General features: G+C 38.7%; 1 protein-coding gene across 1 annotated transcript; it reads left to right on the top strand.

Annotated features, from left to right (window-relative positions):
- Positions 1-175: 175 nt before the first annotated feature.
- On the top strand, positions 176-18,758 carry syvn1 (synovial apoptosis inhibitor 1, synoviolin). The gene is made up of 16 exons (XM_057849810.1): positions 176-607; positions 7,388-7,541; positions 7,633-7,725; positions 7,832-7,984; positions 8,104-8,152; positions 8,312-8,415; positions 8,502-8,628; positions 8,704-8,803; positions 11,735-11,800; positions 12,615-12,731; positions 13,654-13,805; positions 13,878-14,018; positions 14,093-14,239; positions 14,343-14,526; positions 17,880-18,001; positions 18,071-18,758. Exons 2-16 carry the CDS (start codon positions 7,410-7,412, stop codon positions 18,253-18,255), a joined length of 1,872 nt encoding a protein of 623 aa, XP_057705793.1. The 5' UTR covers positions 176-607; positions 7,388-7,409; the 3' UTR covers positions 18,256-18,758.
- Positions 18,759-18,782: the final 24 nt, after the last annotated feature.

Here is an 18,782-nt window from a genome sequence, read left to right as displayed (position 1 = left end):
CTCTAAATGGGATAGCGAGCTGCGTTCCTATTCTTAGAGATAATAGCTAAATTTGTTCACATTCGTTCAAGTCCAAAATCCAGAATACATTTGAGGCAAAACCTGTATTTGAAAAAGAAAACATCCAATTTGTTGGTTGAAAGTGACGTAACACTAAAAGCAGACAGACAACTTTCTTATTGGTCCACGTTGAGTAGTACCGTAATACTCCTAAAACGTCATTGACGTGTTAACATTTTCAACCGCGGGGGCACCCGTCCAACCTTTTCAACTCGAACACACGTTTGTCTCGCAGTTAATACTGGTTTTAAAAGCGCGCAGAAGACAACTGTTGTATAATTGTAAGTGGGGTTAAAAAAAAAAAAAAGCTAAATATATTATTTTATCTGTTGCGTTTTGTTACCGTAAAACCGGATGTGATGTGGCTGCCAGACAGCAAGCCAAAGATAAACACGTAGCCCGAAAGAGACGAGTGAGAAATTACAGATATCATTGGGAGGTTGCTTCTCGTTCTCGAAATGAAGTGAATACGGTGGCTGAGTATATTTTAGAAAACGAAGAAACTCTTCTTCCAGCAAGGAGCAAGCCTTCCGTTTACATCGCTTTGGTGAGTTCAGAAACGCGTTGACAGCTGGAATGCTACCAGCTAAGCTAGCTGAGGTTAGCCAACATTAGCTAACCTTTTAATTACCTGCAATTTAGGTCATATTTATGCATTCCAGATACGTTGCCAAACCACAAATAGTGTGATTCTCTGACGGCAGCTTTAGGTCATCATACCGATCCTTGCAACTATATGCTTGGCTTGTACATGGGTTTCTGTGCATTGTTATTTTTGTATTTTTGAATAATGAGATATAATGAGTTTAACTAGTGAAAGGGAATATTACATCATTCGCAACTGTCAAGAATTAACAAACACAACACATTGTTCAAATACAGTCCCTGACAAAAGTCTGGTCGCTTATCCATTTTGTAGAAACAATTGCTAATAACCTGACTTTAAATTATTCAATTGGTTTCAGAAATGGCTCATATGAAAGCTACGACCCTCCCAAATGATGTTGAATGTACAAAAATATATTTGTTTAACTGAAGAAAAAAAAAAAAAAAATCATTTTATGAAGACATAAAGGGCAAATTTTGGCAAGACAAAAGTTTTGTCGCCTACAGAAAGTATTGTGAAAATTTAACAAAAAATGTACTTCAAATACAAAAATATGTTACATAACATTAGCGAATTAAGAAGTGGTGCTGTGAGATCCAAATTTGATATATTGTATGACTTCCATGGGCTTCGGCAAGGATTCATACAATTTATTGATGAAGTCATCAGGAACATTAAAGAAAGCAGTCTTGTTTAACTGAAAAAAAAAAAAAATCATTTTATGAAGACATAAAGGGCAAATTTTGGCAAGACAAAAGTTTTGTCGCCTACAGAAAGTATTGTGAAAATTTAACAAAAAATGTACTTCAAATACAAAAATATGTTACATAACATTAGCGAATTAAGAAATGTTGCTGTGAGATCCAAATTTGATATATTGTATGACTTCCATGGGCTTCGGCAAGGATTCATACAATTTATTGATGAAGTCATCAGGAACATTAAAGAAAGCAGTCTCGCATGCCTCCCATTCAACATCATTTGGGAGGGTCTTAGCGTTCATATGAGCCATTTCTGAAACCAATTGAATAAAAAAAGTCAGGTTTTTCGCAACTTGTTTCTACATAATGGATAAGCGACAAGACTTGTCAGGGACTGTACACTAAAAGGAACCAATACAGAGCAAATGGGGGTGCACCGATCACAATTTCCTTGCCAATAAAGGAAACCATTAGAGCAAGGGCTGTCTTTTTTTTTGTTTGTCACATTTTGGAAGCTGAATATTTTATCTATTTAGTTGACATTGTCAGACACCTTAAGACTTCATGCACAAAAGGCTTTAACATGTTGCCGAATGTTAATTTAAAATTAGTCTATTTGTGGGTATTACATTTTTGGGATTGCATGTCTACTGCAGATGTTGTGCAATGTTGTGCATTTTGATTACTTTATGCGCAGTGTTCTGCATTTTGTTAACTTTTAATTTTGCGCAATGTTTCTCATATTTGTGAACTGCTGTGTAGCAGTTTGTCACCTTGCATGCATCTTTCTGACATTAAAGATTGGTCTTATAAAGCAGCATCTGGGTTTGTCAACTTACACTAAGTGGCAAAAATCAGACTTCCAATTTGAAAGACAAAAATGATTGTGATAATTATGGATATTGGCTGATAAGAACATTTTTATTGTGATAACAGTTTTTGTCATATCGCCCAGGCTTACGCAAGCAAATTGAAAATATTTTTAAATGTTTGACAAACTTGTCTTGAGTCCATTGCCTCCATTTTATACAAATGTAGTAACTACGAAAAATTGAGTTATATGTATAAAACATATACTAAGGTGGCACAGTGACAGAGTGGTTAGCAAGTCTGCCTCACAGTTCTGAGATTGTTGGTTCAATTCCGGCTCCGGCCTCTGCATGTTCTCCCCGTGCTTGCGTGGGTTTTCCTCGTGTACACCGGTTTCGTCCCACACACATGCAGGCACTCTAAATTGTCCATAGGTGTGAGTGACAGAGTGGTTAGCACGTCTGCCTCACAGTTCTGAGATTGTTGGTTCAATCCCGTCTCCAGCCTTTGAATGTTCTCCCTTTGCTTGCGTGGGTTTTCTCCAGGTACACCGGTTTCATCCCACAAACATGCATGCACTCCAAATTGTCCGTAGGTGTGAGTGTGCGTGAATGGTTGTCTCTATGTACCCTGTTAATGCCTGGCAACCAATCAGTTCAGGGTGTTCCCTGCCTCCTGCCCATTGTTAGCTGGGTTAGCCCTTACGACTTTCATAAGGGTAAACGGTTTAGATGATGAATGAATGAATAATATGCTTTACAATCACTACTTTTACATGCACACTGTGAGTATGTACACTGCTTGCCATAAGTATTGGCACCCCCGCAATTCTGTCAGATAATGCTCAATTTCTCCCAGAAAATGATTGCAATTACAAGTGCTTTGGTAGTAATATCTTCATTTATTTTGCTTGCAATTAATAAACACAAAAGAGAATGAAAAAAAAAAAAAAATCAATCATTATCATTTTACACAAAACTCCAAAAATGGGCGGACAAAAGTACTGGCACCCTCACCCTAATACTTGGTAGCACAACCTTTAGACAAAATAACTGCGAACAACCGCTTCCAGTATCCATCATTGAGATTCTTACAATGCTCTGCTGGAATTTTAGACCATTGTTCTTTGGCCAACTGTTCCAGGTCTCTTGAGATTTGAAGGGTGCCTTCTCCAAACTGCCATTTTCAGATCTCTCCACAGGTGTTCTATGGGATTCAGGTCTGGACTCATTGCTGGCCACTTTAGAAGTCTCCAGTGCTTTCTCTCAAACCTTTTTCTAGTGCTTTTTGAAGTGTGTTTTGGGTCATTGTCCTGCTGGAAGACCCATGACCTCTGAGGGAGACCCAGCTTTCTCACACTGGGCCCTACATTATGCTGCAAATTTTTTTGGTAGTCTTCAGACTTCATAATGCCATGCACACGGTCAAGCAGTCCAATGCCAGAGCCAGCAAAGCAACCCCAAAACATCAGGGAACCTCCGCCATTTTCTGTGGGGACCGTGTTTTTTCTTTGAAGGCCTAGTTTTTTCCCCCTGTAAACTCTATGTTGATGCCTTTTCCCAAAAAGCTCCACTTTTGCCTCATCTGACCAGAGAACATTTTTCCAAAACGTTTTTGGCTTTCACAGGTAAGTTTTGGCAAACTCCAGCCTGGCTTTTTTTATGTCTCCGGGTCAGAAGTGGGGTTTTCCTGGGTATCCTACCATAGAGTCTCATTTCATTCAGACGCCCACGGATAGTACAGGTTGGCACTGTTGTACCCTCGGACTGCAGAACGGCTTGAGCTGATGTGGATTTTAGTCGGGGTTCTTTATCCACCATCTCCACAATCTTTAGTTGAAATCTCTCGTCAATTTTTCTTTTCCGTCCACATCTAGGGAGATTAGCCACAGTGCCATGGGCTTTACACTTGTTGATGACACTGCACACGGTAGACACAGGAACATTCAGGTCTTTGGAGATGGACTTATAGCCTTGAGATTGCCCATGCTTGCTCACAATTTTGCTTCTCAAGTCCTCAGACGATTCTTTGGTCTTCTTTCTTTTCTCCATGCTCAATGTGGTACACACAAGGAAACGGGACAGAGGTTGAGTCAACTTTAATCCATTTTAACTGGCTTCAAGTGTGATTTAGTTACTGCCACCACCTGTTATATACCACAGGTAAGTAACAGGTGCTGTAAATTACACAAATTAGAGAAGCATCGCATGATGAGTTTTGTGTAAAATGATATTGATTAAAAAAAATAATAATAATCTCTTGTGTTTTTTCATTGCAGGCAAAATAAATGAAGATATTACTACCAAAGCATTTGTAATTTCAATTATTTTCTGGGAGAAATTGAGAGAATTATCTGACAGAATTGCAGGGGTGCCAATACTTTCGGCCAGCAGTGTAACATTGTCATCATGTATTACAACTCTTTGAAACACAATGACTTATAGAGTACCACATGTCATTGCAGGTCAGAGTTTACATCACAAGGGACTTGGCAATTGGAGGGTTTAAAAATATGGAAGTAATGGCCAAGTATTAGAACATGCTGTAGTGGCTCTTTGAAGCATTTCTAAAGTCTCTTCATCATGTGTTAAGTGGATATTAGGGCTGCAGCTATAGAATATTTTAGTAATCGAGTAATCGACTGAAAATTCTATCGATTAATCGAGTATTTGGATAAAACATTTTTTTTTTTTTTTTTAGGTAATGAGCAATTATAAATATACATGAGAAAAAAGACATTTAATCCAATATTGAACCATTTTCAGTCAATCAATGTCTTTATTTTTGATGTACATTGTTGAAAACAGCCAACAATTGCATCTCAGATGTGACTAGAAAAAAAAAATCACTGCTTTCACTCAAAAAACTTCTAGATCTTATAAAAAATATATATATATATTTCTTACCTAAAAATGTAATTACGCTTGATCACACACATCACTTGAAAGCTACTTGTTTTTCCCCACGTGTTTCAATTAAATTTCCATTTGTGTCAAGCTAATTTTAAGTTCGAGTTAAGTTTGAAGTTAGTCTAAACTGTAAGTACTGGTAGGATTTTGAGTTTTTGCAGTGTTCAAAATTAATGTATGATACCTGCTGTATTGGAGCACATTAGAGACCAGTGCTACTTGGTGTTTTATTCAGCAATGACTATTGAGCTAAAACTGACAGTTAGCTTTATTGTGTTTTAATTTTACATCCTCATCACTGTACAGCGCTGTGTTTTTACAGATTAAATAAAGCCTGTATGTAAGACACGTTAGCCACGCATCGACAGTGGTCATAATCAATAGAAACCTAGCCCTCCGAAGGGCTAACGTGTACGTGAGCGAGTGACAGTAATGTTATATTTATTAGCGCTGAGAAGTGTACTGCATAAAGATGGCGGCTGTTTACTAACGCTGCCCAGACGCGGCCGAGTCTGTCATTTCGCATCTAGTCCTAAATGCATGCAATATCTATGAGACGCATCGGACACTACCTGCTACCACACTAGCATCATGCGGGCGTAGTTTGTAGCGGCTGTTGGCTGCAGTGAGGTTTTTTTTCTTTTTTTTTTTTCTTTTTTTTTTTCTTTTTTTAATTGCTTCTTCCTCTACGCACGTGACGTCAGCGCGTTGTCCCGCATTAAAAGTAGTCCGGGCAAAACGTGATGCGTAGAGCTGGCAAAATTAAACGATTCCTCGAGGTGAATAACATTACTCGGATCCGTTTTTAAACTCGAGTTACTCGAGTTGCTCGAGTATTTGTTTCAGCTCTGGTGGAGATCAATCGATATGGGTTTTTCAGGACTAGTTATTAGAAATTAGATAACCAAATTTTGGAGCCGATATTCATTTGCATTAAAAGTGTAAAAATTGGCGGAAAAAATTGAATAAAGCAAACACTGCATTGAAATGCCTAAAGCATGTTTGTTGAATCACACAAATAGAAAATAATAGCTCCAAAAGTGCCTGAATTTCTCAGACTCAGAAACATCTCTTATAAAGTTGGATAAAAGGTTAAATACCGTAATTTCCCGAATATAAGGCGCACCCGTGTATAATGCGCACCCCAAATTTACTTGTAAAATCTAGGGAAAATTATTGTACCCGTTTATAACGCGCACCCTAATTTTAGAAGAAAACAGAGCTTGTGTACAGATACAGAGATGTCATTTTACTGACTGGTGAAACACAGCACAAGCATAGCACATTGGTAGTTCAAAACATTACCGTAAACTGACAATATTTACGGTAATAATATGATTTGACAACTTCTCCAACTTACCAGAATCTAGGAGAAAACAAAACAGATGTGACTTTTCTTTTAACGGCTGCTGTATAACTTGCTCGTTTCCTCATGATGAATAAATGTTTCTTCCATGGATTGATACGGTAAAATGAAAGTGAGAACATAAGTCGGAAATCCGTGAGAGCTCATAGCTGTCAACACGACAGTAACAAAAGGAACTATTGTTATTTGGGTTTGAGTTTCCCGAGGGACCGATATAGTTGACGGACACAGGAAGTGTGTGTCCTTACATTTGTTATGGTCCGAATTGCGGAGCTGCAATAAACGTCGACTCAAATGAGTTCAAGAAACTAAATTCTGTGCTTTATGAAGAGTGAAAAAAGCAGAATCTAACACAGACGAAATCATTCGGCCGATTAGAGTGAAGTATTACCGAAACAAAACGGTGACGTCACGTACCGTAATGGTCGGCAACGGATCGCCGCATATGTTTCTTCAACACAACGTGGCCGTGTCAATGAAAAAAAATCGGTTTATATATATATATATATATGTAATACATATATATTTCTGTCTCCATCCATGTACCCATTTATAATGCGCACCATGAGTTTACAAGTTGATTTTGGGGAAAAAAAGTGCGCGTTATATTCGGGAAATTACGGTAAATAGCTCTAAAATGTTTTCACAGAAAATATATGAAAACGGGTTTACACTGATGGACAAACTATTCATCGGAATAACAAATATTTAACCTAGTTATTAATTTTTTTTCGTATCGGCCGGTGGGTTAAAAAAAAAAAAAAAAAAAAAAAAAAAGGCTGATACCGATATACGTGAAATTTCAAAATATCTGCGCTGATAATTGGTCGATATCTAGTGTTAAGTATTAAAAATTTTGTATGTTACAAGAGTGGCTTTGTTGCTCTAACATTATGCACATGCATAAATGAAAAGATCACCATTCCCTCTACAGACGCTGTATAGTTCAGTCCAACATGGTGCGAGCAGCCTTGGTGACCGGCACCAGTCTGGTGTTGACTGGTGCTGTGGTGGCACACGCTTACCTCCTCAAACACCAGTTTTACCCAACTGTAGTTTATCTCACCAAGAGCAGCCCCAGCATGGCGGTAAGGTGGCATTCAAGTAAAATGCACAATTATTTGTTAAACTTGAATGGTAAATTTATCAAAAACTAACACTTTTTGTATTTCTTTGTAGGTGTTATACATTCAGGCTTTTGTATTGGTGTTTCTTGTGGGAAAATTCATGAGGAAGGTGTTTTTTGGACAGCTAAGGGCTGCAGAAATGGAGGTAAGTTTGAATATACAGTGCGCATAAACGTTTGTGAAGTCCGTATTGTTGACGACAGTGAATTAATGGTTTTCTATTTTCTGATAACTTTTTTCTGTCCCATCAGCATCTCATTGAGCGTTCCTGGTATGCAGTGACCGAGACGTGCCTGGCCTTCACTGTATTCAGGGATGACTTTTCTCCACGCTTTGTTGCCCTCTTCACACTTCTGGTCTTCCTTAAGTGCTTCCACTGGTTGGCTGAGGACCGGGTGGACTTTGTAAGTGGGAAAAAAATATATATTATTGTACATTGAAGACAGCAAACTGGATATAAAAACTGGCAGTGCTTTATAAATATTGTATTTATTTTTTATTTTCTCTCTGTTTAACCTGCTAGATGGAACGAAGTCCAAACATATCCTGTCTTTTCCACTTCAGAGTGTTATGTAAGTACACACATTGGCAGCCAAGAGATGCATTTTGAATTTGTGGGTTTGTTGTTTTTTTTTTCCCAAAACTTCATGCAGCATGTGTCCATTTGCTCTTAGGGTTTGTTGGTGTTGTGTGGTTATTTTAAAAATGTGATCATTTCTTATGTTCTCCAGCTCTCATGGGGCTGTTGGCAGTCTTGGACTTCACGTTTGTTTACCACGCCTGTCAGAGCATTATCACCCGAGGAGCCTCCGTCCAGCTTGTTTTCGGCTTTGAGGTTTGTCCATTTAGAAGAACTTGATTAAATGTTGATATAAAGTGCTTGCTTTTTTTTTTAAGTATGCTTAAAATATTTTCTTTCAGTATGCGATCCTGTTGACCATGGTGTTTACAATTTACATTAAGTACATCCTGCACACTTTCGATTTACAAAGCGAAAATCCCTGGGACAACAAGGCTGTCTATATGCTCTATACTGAGCTCTTCACTGGTAATTGGGTGCTTCTTTTGTACTTAGAAATTGGTGTCTAAGTTGAAATAATAATGGTGAATTTTGCCATTTCAGGTTTCATAAAAGTTCTCCTGTACATTGCTTTTATGACCATTATGATGAAGGTTCACACTTTCCCCCTGTTTGCAATCCGGCCCATGTATTTGGCTATGAGGTGAGAAAAAAATAGCGTGCTGCGGCAAAATTGTTTCATATCATGACAAATGAATTTTTTTTTTTTTTTAACATTTACTTTTTCCAAGAAGAACCATAACAAAGATTCTATTTGCAAAGTTTACACCATGTCTACACTTGATTTTCCTGGATTAAAAATAATAATAAGAATTCAGGGCTCTTTCATAAGGGAAATCGGTAATAGATGGTCCATTTATAGTCAATTTGAGGCATGCTGCCAGATGGTCCCCTTGCAGCCGTTCCCCAGGTCTGTCTTCACCTCCACAATAAAAAAAAAAAATTAAAAAAAAGATATAAGAAATGAAGACACACAAGCATCTCACTGACATTGTACAGTACAGTTCTGTACATTGTACTGTTGACCAAAGGTCCTACTCTTTTCATTGCAGAGAAATCTCTAACAGTTGACTGTTGAGATGGGCAGTGTCAACGTAATGGCCGACAGTTGGTTCAAGCAAGGGCACAGCCCTACCCATTCATCAGTCTGTGATGCTATCTTTGATATCATGCTGAACTGGCCCATATTCTGAAACACACTGAACAGATTAGCCATTAGGACTACACTGTTTCAATCCCATGTTTTCACAGATTCTATTAGTCAATTCAGTTTAAGTTAAAACTAAACTGTCTTACTTTTCTGATTGTTTTAAAGTGAGTCCTTTGTGCAAACTGATATAAAAAAAATATATATATTTGTTTCAATGAAATGAAAAATAATCATTTGACTGCAAATTTGCCCTATGTTTTTTAATTTTTTTGGATAAGGAATAGAGCTGGGAATCTTTGGGCACCTAACGATTCGATTACGATTACGATTGAGAGGCTCCGATTCAATTATAAAACGATTATTGATGCACCCCCCTCCTTTTTTTTTTTTTTTTTTTTTAATGTTTTGTACATTAGTTCCAAAATTGTTCAAAAATACTCTCAGGCTAAACCAAACTACTATTTCAGTATCAAGTTAACATATAGGAGTAAACAAATATACAAAAATAACAGTAAATAAAAAACTCCAGTCCCCATTCCGTATCAGCAGCTTTAAACTACATTCAATTAATTTAATGTTGTGGATCAACCGTTAAAGTTGTTAAAATTGCTCCCGTTATTCCATAATTTCCCTTTTGTCTACTTTCGACATGTGAAAGTTTTAAAACTATTTTAAAGATAGATTCAAGTCAATATTTTACCGATTTAGGAGTATTTTAAATAAAAAGTTAATTAGGTTTGTTTGGAAGGTTCGCTACAACAGCCTTGCACGGAAGTGTACTGCTTTAAGATGGCGGCCGTTTACTAACGCCCGCATCTAGCTTTTTGTAGGTGTGCTGCTAACGCTACCGAATGTATATTGCATCTAGTCCTATATAAATGATATCTACCGTAACATTATGTGGATGTACTTTGTAGCAGCTTTTCGGCAGCAGTCAGGTATGTTGTTGTGTTTTTTTATCGCGTGGCATGAGTTGAGCTAGAGCCGTGAGTTGAACATTGGCATTACCCGAGGGGCCGGGTAATGAGAGGGATGATGTTTAGCTACTCTCGCTCCGTTCCTCATTGACCGCGCGGCACGCTGAGTGTGTTGTACTTCCGCTTTACTTGGCATATTTCAATAATCGGAATTTGGATGTTTGTGAATCGTTCTCGAATCTTCCACGGCCGAATCGCGAATAATCTAAGAATCGGAAATTTTGCACACCTCTAATAAGGAATATGGCAAAATATAGTAATCCGAGCAAAACGACAGGAAGTACCCCGTCCCCTATTGCTGGGGTGTTCCAGCAGATGCTAAAGTTGCCAACTGCCCACTGAAATACGGGATAGTCCCGTATTCAGAAACAAAAGTACGGGTCCCTGATTAAGCTTATAAGGGACACGCTCTGTCCTGTATTGTCATGAAAATCAAAAATGGTGTTATATTTTTTTAGAATGAACAAATGCTGGTATGGTGCTTTTCAAGAATATATAGGGGAACGCATTCCCCCGCCTCTCCTGTTTTCTGACCAATGAGATGACAGAACAATGACAATCCCGCTCATCTCATTGGTCGAGGTACTGTGGGTTGTCATGATACTGGAAGACAACATAGAATATTGGAGATATGAAATTTCAGTGAAGCTTCAGTAAAAAGCATGTTCAAAATGATGATCATTTGTTTTCTTGTTATCTCTGTGTACTTTATGTTCACTATTTGTATTGTATTTTTGTGCTCTGTCAATTTTTTTTTTGCATTTTCACATTATATTTGGAGTGATCATTAGCGAAACTGTTATTGCTGAGGGGACTTTGAACGCACCTCAGTTTATCCTTGCACTTTTAAAAAAGTATGGAAATACATTGCCAATAATTAATTTTTCGATGTGCTTATATCACTTAAATTTGCACCTAATTCAGGTTTTAGTAAAATTATTATATTACAATAACTCTTAATTAAAAAATTAAAAAAATCACTTTTCACATAGAAAAAATAATAAAAAAAACAAAAGGTGATGGTTACCAGGCCGGGCGGCTCTACCAATGAAGTATCCCTTATTTGCATTTTTAGGGAGTTGAAAACCCTAGCAACAGCTAACGTTAAGGTTTACATTGACTGATGCTGGGCTACTACTGAGGTGTGTTAACACCCCAGTAATAGCAGCCACAAATCTCTACTCAGATTTGGCTATATGTAGGGCAAACCCTCAACGGTGCAGTAACCCATACAGACTGACAATGTAAAACCACTTACATATTCGTTTTAAGTAAATCTTCACATTCCTTACATTCTTTTAGCTGAACAAAGTAAAAAAAAAAAAGTAACCAAAGTACTTAAAAAAAAAAACAACACCTTCAGTATAATGTTGTTTTTTTTTCTTCACCACAGATGCTTTGTACTGCTTTTCACTCAGTATGTGTGTGTGTTCCTTTGCCTTTTCAGACAATTTAAGAAAGCTGTAACTGATGCTATAATGTCTCGGAGAGCCATTCGCAACATGAATACACTGTGAGTATGAGTATTTCTCGACAATATTGTTTTCAAAATGGATGGCTTTTTTTAATAACAGACTCTCATGACTCGTGACGCTTGCATTAAGTCACTTGGTCTTAAAAAGTCCTAAAATATCTTCAATTCAAAATTCTGATAATCAAGGTCTTATAATTAATGGAAAATTGCTGTATTAAATTTACAGACAATGCGTTTAATACCAGGGAAATCACTGTAATCTGCCGTAAAACTTCTTATGATGTATATTGGTTTTATTCATGGCTATGCATTAAATATGAGAGTTTGGCATTAATATATGTTTTCGGTACGTTACCCGAAACTTTAGCGTACATCAGCGACTTGAGTTATCACCATGATGCCATTTCCTGATTTCTCGCAGCGATGGGGAAGTGGAAATGGATGGAAGATGGTTTATTTCAGAGGTGGTAGGCCCCTGATGAAAATAACAACAGTGCTTGTTGCGAAGTCTTGCAAAAAAAAAAAAAACTCCATTGGAGACAATGGGGGTCAAAGCCTTTGAGTCATACATTAATGTGTGGGGAGACTACCAGCAGTCTGTGGCAGCAGCTCTGTGTTTACAGTGAAATATAATCAGCTTTTTTCTTCATCAGATTTTTTTTTCACATGGTTTGGTCTTAAATTATACTTTTAAGGTCTTAAAAGCATTAATGTTGACTTAAAATGGTGCAAAAACCCCGTGTAAGAGCCCATGACAGCTTTCATATTTACCTCTAACTTTCATAAGAGCACCAGCCAAAATACAAATTCAGTTAAATTCAGTTTCATTTTTGGTTTTCTGTTTGGTCATCAGATACCCCGACGCTACCCCTGAGGACCTGCAGGCTTCTGACAATGTTTGTATCATCTGCCGAGAGGAGATGGTCACTGGGGCAAAGAAACTACCTTGCAATCATATTTTCCATTCCAGGTGAGTCCTTTTGTAGAATTCAAATAAACGTTAGAGCTGAACGAGACAATCAAAGTACATTGAAATGCAAAACATGCATTGTCAGAGTAAAATTTAATACAAATTTTAAAACGTTCAAAGTTGACCTGGGCAATATATCAATTTGGGTTTTTTTAGTGCGGATGATTAAAAAACAATTTGTGCAAGTTTTTTTGTAGCTGTTACTTTGTATTAGGGGGCTGACAGCACAAATAGGGGGTGAGAAATTAAGATGTTTTGCACTTTTTTAACATTACATTTGTTGAATATTCATCTCAACTTAATATTTTTAGTAATTAAAACAAATATTCACCCCCATCAGACCTGGCTTCCATATACTTGGATGTTGCCATATAAGTGTGACCTACATGACCCCAGGGTCCAGATATATGGACGTCAGTTCTAAGTCATAGTTATATAATTTTTTTTATGATTAAGTGTTATACAGTTTTAATGAATAAATAAAATTATAAATTAAGAATTTTCAAGAAAAACTAAAATCAATAAAAACATATATTCTGATGATGGCCTCCAAAAACACTCAAAAGTTTGATTTTTTAAAATTTTATTTCATATTATTAACTCATTGCCTGCAATTGACAATGATAGGCATCCAATTCATTTAAACTAGGAGGGTTGGCAGCGATCATTCACTGCCAACCTCTCCCAGGCAAAATGGATTGGACATCTGGCACCGTCAATGGTAGCCAATGAGTTTTAATACATGCCCTATGAAGAAAGGGTTCAAGTCAAAATTTTAAATAATAACTAGAGTTTTCCTTTAAAAGCTTTTAAACCCTGACCCAAAAGTATAAGGGAGAAAAAAATCACCTGAAAAAAAAAATCACAAATCAAATTTTGGGTGAAAAATAGAAGCTCAAAGCTTCTTTCTCCCCACACGCAGTTGCTTGCGCTCCTGGTTCCAGAGACAGCAGACCTGTCCCACCTGCCGCATGGACGTCTTGCGGGCGTCAAACAACAATCAGACTCCTACCCCTGCCCAGGCTCCGCCCCCTGCTCAGGCAGCCCCTGCTCCTGCTGCCCAGCCAGCCAATGGTGAGTGGAGTCTAGAAACAAATTTGGGACTACTTACTGTTGGTTTTTCATGAGCTTCCATTTGGTTTCTAGTGCCACCCGGTATGTTACCTGGCTTCCCACCAGGCCTGTTTCCCTTTTGGGGTCCCTTTCCACCTGTGCCTCCCCCGGCCGCGGCTGCTCCTGGTGCCACCAACGTACCGCAGGGCAACACTGAGGCAGTGCAAGCGGCCGGTAAGTCCAGCCGTATTTACCCTTGAAGTGAAGAGTGTTCAGAGTTGTTAAACTAAAACTCATGTCTCCATCAGGTACAAGCCAATCCACTTCACCTGGTGCAGACACTGCAACAGCCGCCACTCCGGGCTCGACAATTCCGGGATTCCCCTTCTCCATTCCTCCACCTCCCTTCCCAACTGCACCGTGGCTTCCAATGCCGCCACCTCCTCCTCCCTTCAGTAAGATCTAGCAGGATTTTCACTTATATTGATAATCAGCACCTTGCATCACTGATATACGCCATGTTGCTTTGCAAACTGACTTTTCCTGTCTTTCCTTTAGTGTCGTCAATGCCCCCGCCTCCTCCTTCTCTGTCCCAGTTGTCTGAAGACGAGCTGAGGGAGCTGGAGGCCGAAGGCCGTCGGGGTCTGGAAGCCAGGCTGCAGTGTCTCCAGAACATCCACACCCTGCTGGATGCCGCCATGCTTAACATCCACCATTATCTCAGCACAGTTGCCACGCTCACGTGAGGAGACCTTTTTAATATCGCTGTTAAATTTCCAATCATCTCATCTGTTGAAACAGATCAAATTGCATCCTTTTGTTCTGTTGTTGTGGACAAAGGTTTTCATATACAGTGAGGACCAGATGCACACCCTGTGGTTTTGCAAGTTCACCCACTTAGAAAATAGGTAGAGGTCTGAAATTCAAATCATAGATGCATTTCCACTTATAGAGACATAATCTAAAAAAAATCGAACTCCTATTGTATGATTTTCAATAATTTATTTGTAATTTACTGGGTTTCATAAGTATTTGTACCGCTGAGAATCAGCAGTAATTATGACACTAAAAGTGTTGTCAGTCTACCTTAAAAAAAAAAATTCCACCGTTACCCCAGAGTAACCACCTACCCACCACCCGTTTGAGCTCATTATTGTCACCCTTGTACCCTACAGTCAGTCATAATGCAACTGCTACCATGGGCAAGACAAGAGAGACATTTGTTGAGCTCCACAAAGCTGGAAAAAAAACTATGGAGCAATTGGAAAGCAGCTTGGTGAGAATAAATCAACAGTTGCAGCAATTGTTAGAAAATGGAAAAGGCTAAACATGACTGATAATCTACCTCGGTCTGAGGCTCTATGTAAAAATTTCTCTTAGTGGGGCATCACTTATGATGAGAAAAGGCTAGAACTGCACGGCAGGAGCTGGTCAATGACCTGAAGAGTGCTGGATGCACAGTTTCAACTATCAGTAGAACACTACGGTGCAATGGTTTAAAATCTCAGAAGGTTCCCCTGTTGTAACCAGTACATGTAAAGGCCCGTCTGAAGTTTGCCAGGGACCATCTGAATGATGCAGAGGGGTCATTGGAGAAAGTCATGGGACCAAAGTAGAACTTTTTGGTGCAAAACTTTAACGTCGTGTGTGGAGGAAAAAGAAGGATAAGTACAATCCCAAGAACACCATCCCCACTGTGAAGTTTAGAGGTGGAAACTTTGTGCTTTGGGGCTGCTTTTCGGCAAAGGGGACAGGGCGACTGTACTGTAGAGGATGAATGGTGAAACTTATCATCAGATTTTGAGCCACAACCTCCTTCCCTCAGTCAGAGAATGACAATGACTATCTTGGCACACAGCCAAGCTGACCAAGGAGTGACTACGTAAAAAGTATATCAAGGTTCTGGAGTGGCCTAGCCAGTCTCCAGACCTCAATCCAATAGAAAATCTTCAGATGGAGCTGAAACTTTGTGTTTAATGACAGCCCCGAAACCTGACAGATCGAGAGAAGATTTGTGTGGATGAATGGGCCAAAATCTGTTTCCATATGTGAAAACCTGGTGAAGAACTTCAGAAAGCATCTGACCTCTGTAATTGCAAACAAAGGTTTCTGCATTAAATATTAGAAATGATTTTCTCAGGGGCACAAATACTTATAAACCCCAGTAACAAATGAATTACTGAAAAATCATACAATGATTTCAAAAAAAAAAAATTATAGATTATGTCTCTATAAGTCAGTACTTCTCAAATAGTGGGGCACGCCCCACGCAGAGCGATGCCAGGGGTGGCGCATGTGACCTCGGGGAACATGCTTTTTTTTATTTTATTTTTTTTATTGCAGTACTAGAATAAAGTGTACTTGCACATCCACTCAGCTAGTGGCAGTGGTGCTCTCATTTTCAAAGTGTGCGCAGTATTTTTGAAGTAAGCAAGAGCACACAGAAGCGAGACATGAAGAGCTGTGCGCCGTTTTCAAAAGCCGTTTTTCGGCTGGACTCACGCAGCGACCCACTGTATTCTCCGGTTCTCACGTGTCCACCAGATTAGTGCCATTTTCGGCTTGGGATTGTCACGACGACCGCCCTCACCAACGGTTCTCCCTCGGCTGCCGAGAATGCGCTTTTTTCGGGCCGTTTGCCTTTTGGCTTTGACATTTAATACAGTGGTAGATGAGGAAAGAGCACTGTTTACTGTGTCTAAAAATGATTATAGCGGACAGCCGGAAGCCAAATCAATTAAGACGCCACTTAAAGACATTAGACCCCAATCTAATTGATAAGCCGCTTGGTTGTTTTTCAGCGAAAACGTGCCGAATATTGCCAACAATCGTCCCGCTTTGTCAGTGTTATATCAGTAAACAAGTGAGACTGTTAGCATGCTCAGTGCAAAATAACCCCACACCATTGCAAACTGGAGGTGATACTGTGAGCAGCGAAAATAAAAACTGTCCTTCTGTCCAAGACACTTTTTTTTTTTTTTCCCTATTCAGTTTTGTTTTTTCGATAGTTTTTTGGCATATTGTCCTCATGAGTTAATGTTTCTAATCAATTTGAATTTGTTATTATTTAGTGATTTTATTTTTTAGTATCAAATGGTCAAAAATGTACCTTCAGTGTTTTACAGTTTGAATGTGACTTTTTTTTTTATAATTCAGGCAAATTGATGCGCGTTAAGTCTTTTCTGTTACAAACAAAACAATGTTAATAAAGTTATACTTTATAAGTTGATCTCTGTTATTTTCTCTAATCGAAAAAAAGGACACAGTGTGAGGCAGAGGTGTACTTATAATAGTAATATTATAGACAAAGTATACTATTTACAGTGGTGGCAGAGTTTGGGGGGGCGTAACAGAAAATAATTGAGAAGCACTGCTATAAGTCGAAATGCATCTATGATTGAAACTTCAGACCTCTACCTATTTTCTAAGAGGGTGAACTTGCAAAATCACAAGGGATGCAAATACTTCTGGTCCTCACTGTATATACTTATTTCTCCAATGTGTTTCAATGTACCGTATTGGCCCGAATATAAGACGGCCCTGATTATAAGTCGACCCCCTCTTTTTCAAGACTCAAGTTTGAAAAAAGACTTTTTGAACACCAAATTAATTTTTATACAGAAGATAATTACGGTACATCCGAAACAAATGATTATAACAATATATTTGAGAGAAAAAGCATGTTATTTTGCCTGATTCAAATTTTAATATCTGAACATTTAAATATGTAAACTAAAGTGCCATCACATTCGTAAATGAATGGCTTCTGGTTTTTGAAATGTAAATAAACCAATCTATTGTGATAAAACAACAAAATTTCGATAACTGCATTAACCATCAAAGCGAAGTCTAACTTATTGTAGTCTTGAAACAAATCTGAATAAAGAAAAACATCGCAATAAAGTCGCTTCAATGATATCTGGCGCCATCTAGCGTCATGAATGGGTATAATGTCTATACCGCGAATATAAGACGACCCCCTCTTTTTCAGTGTCATTTCAATGCAAAAAACACCGTCTTATATTCGGGCCAGTACGGCATATTTGTTAAATATAAATTCAAGCATCAAGGGGTTAAACATGTTTTCTTCTGTAGCCCTCCAAGGTCTGACAGCAGCACAGGTGAAGCCAGTGGAACAAACCCTTTGGCTTCAGTCCCCACTGCTAGCGTCAGCACGGACGAACCGAGTCAGGAAAAAGCCTCGTCCTACCTCAGCTGTAAGAACTTCCAACTCTTCAAACTTCTCAAGTGTACATTTCCATTAAGTTTGTTTCTTTATCACCAAGTGAACAAAGCTCCAGTCCAGACGGACGACTGCACTGCTTCCACTTCCAGCGCTTGGGAGAGCGAGAGCAGAGACAAGACAGACGGAGGATCAGAGGACGAGGACGGCGAGCCCAACACCGCCGAACTGAGGCGTCGGCGGCTTCGGAAGCTTGAAACGGCGCCGCTTCCGCCTGCAGAAGATTGAGGCCACGTGGAAGCCAATGGTTGTGGACCTTCATCTGTTGGTCATGCATTTATCCTTAAATTCAAATTGGACTCAAAACTGGGGGGATCTTTTTCACTCCTGTGTCAAAATACAGCATGTTCTTCTCCTTATTTTTCACAAAACATTAGTGGACTAGAGGACTGCTGGCTGAAAGTCAAAAGGAATTCAAATGTTTAGTGAGGGAGAGTCCCTGTTTAGATTTGGACTTTATAGTTTGGCTGTCATTGGCGGTGCTTACACGTTAATTTTTGGGGTTCTTTAATCTGTTGGCTTCATTAGAAAGGTTCTCGCACTGCACAGTGAAGTTCTCAGATTTAAAAAAAAAAAAAAAAAAAGGTTGAGTAACATTTTTTCCCTTTACAAATCAGCACTTCTGGTTTTCGCAATATTGCAGGTGCTGTAACGTTTGAATATGTACATAATGTATAAAGGGTTTATTAGGGTGATCTGTACATAAAGGAGAATAAACTGTGTGACATTTTCTTGCAGGCTGGGTTTGAAATTCA

Source organism: Corythoichthys intestinalis, chromosome 11, assembly GCF_030265065.1.
Source record: "Corythoichthys intestinalis isolate RoL2023-P3 chromosome 11, ASM3026506v1, whole genome shotgun sequence".
NCBI classification, from domain to species: domain Eukaryota; kingdom Metazoa; phylum Chordata; class Actinopteri; order Syngnathiformes; family Syngnathidae; genus Corythoichthys; species Corythoichthys intestinalis.
Note: the sequence above shows the minus strand (reverse complement) of the source record. Positions and strands in the feature narration are given on the sequence as shown.

What these genes read in the sequence shown, in the direction of transcription:
- syvn1 (XM_057849810.1), top strand. Translation starts at nt 7,410, where the DNA reads ATGGTGCGAGCAGCCTTGGTGACCGGCACCAGTCTGGTGTTGACTGGT. An exon ending in TTTCCACTTCAGAGTGTTAT is followed by an intron (nt 8,153 to 8,311) that starts GTAAGTACACAC and finishes TATGTTCTCCAG; the next exon opens with CTCTCATGGGGCTGTTGGCA. An exon ending in ATTCGCAACATGAATACACT is followed by an intron (nt 11,801 to 12,614) that starts GTGAGTATGAGT and finishes TTTGGTCATCAG; the next exon opens with ATACCCCGACGCTACCCCTG.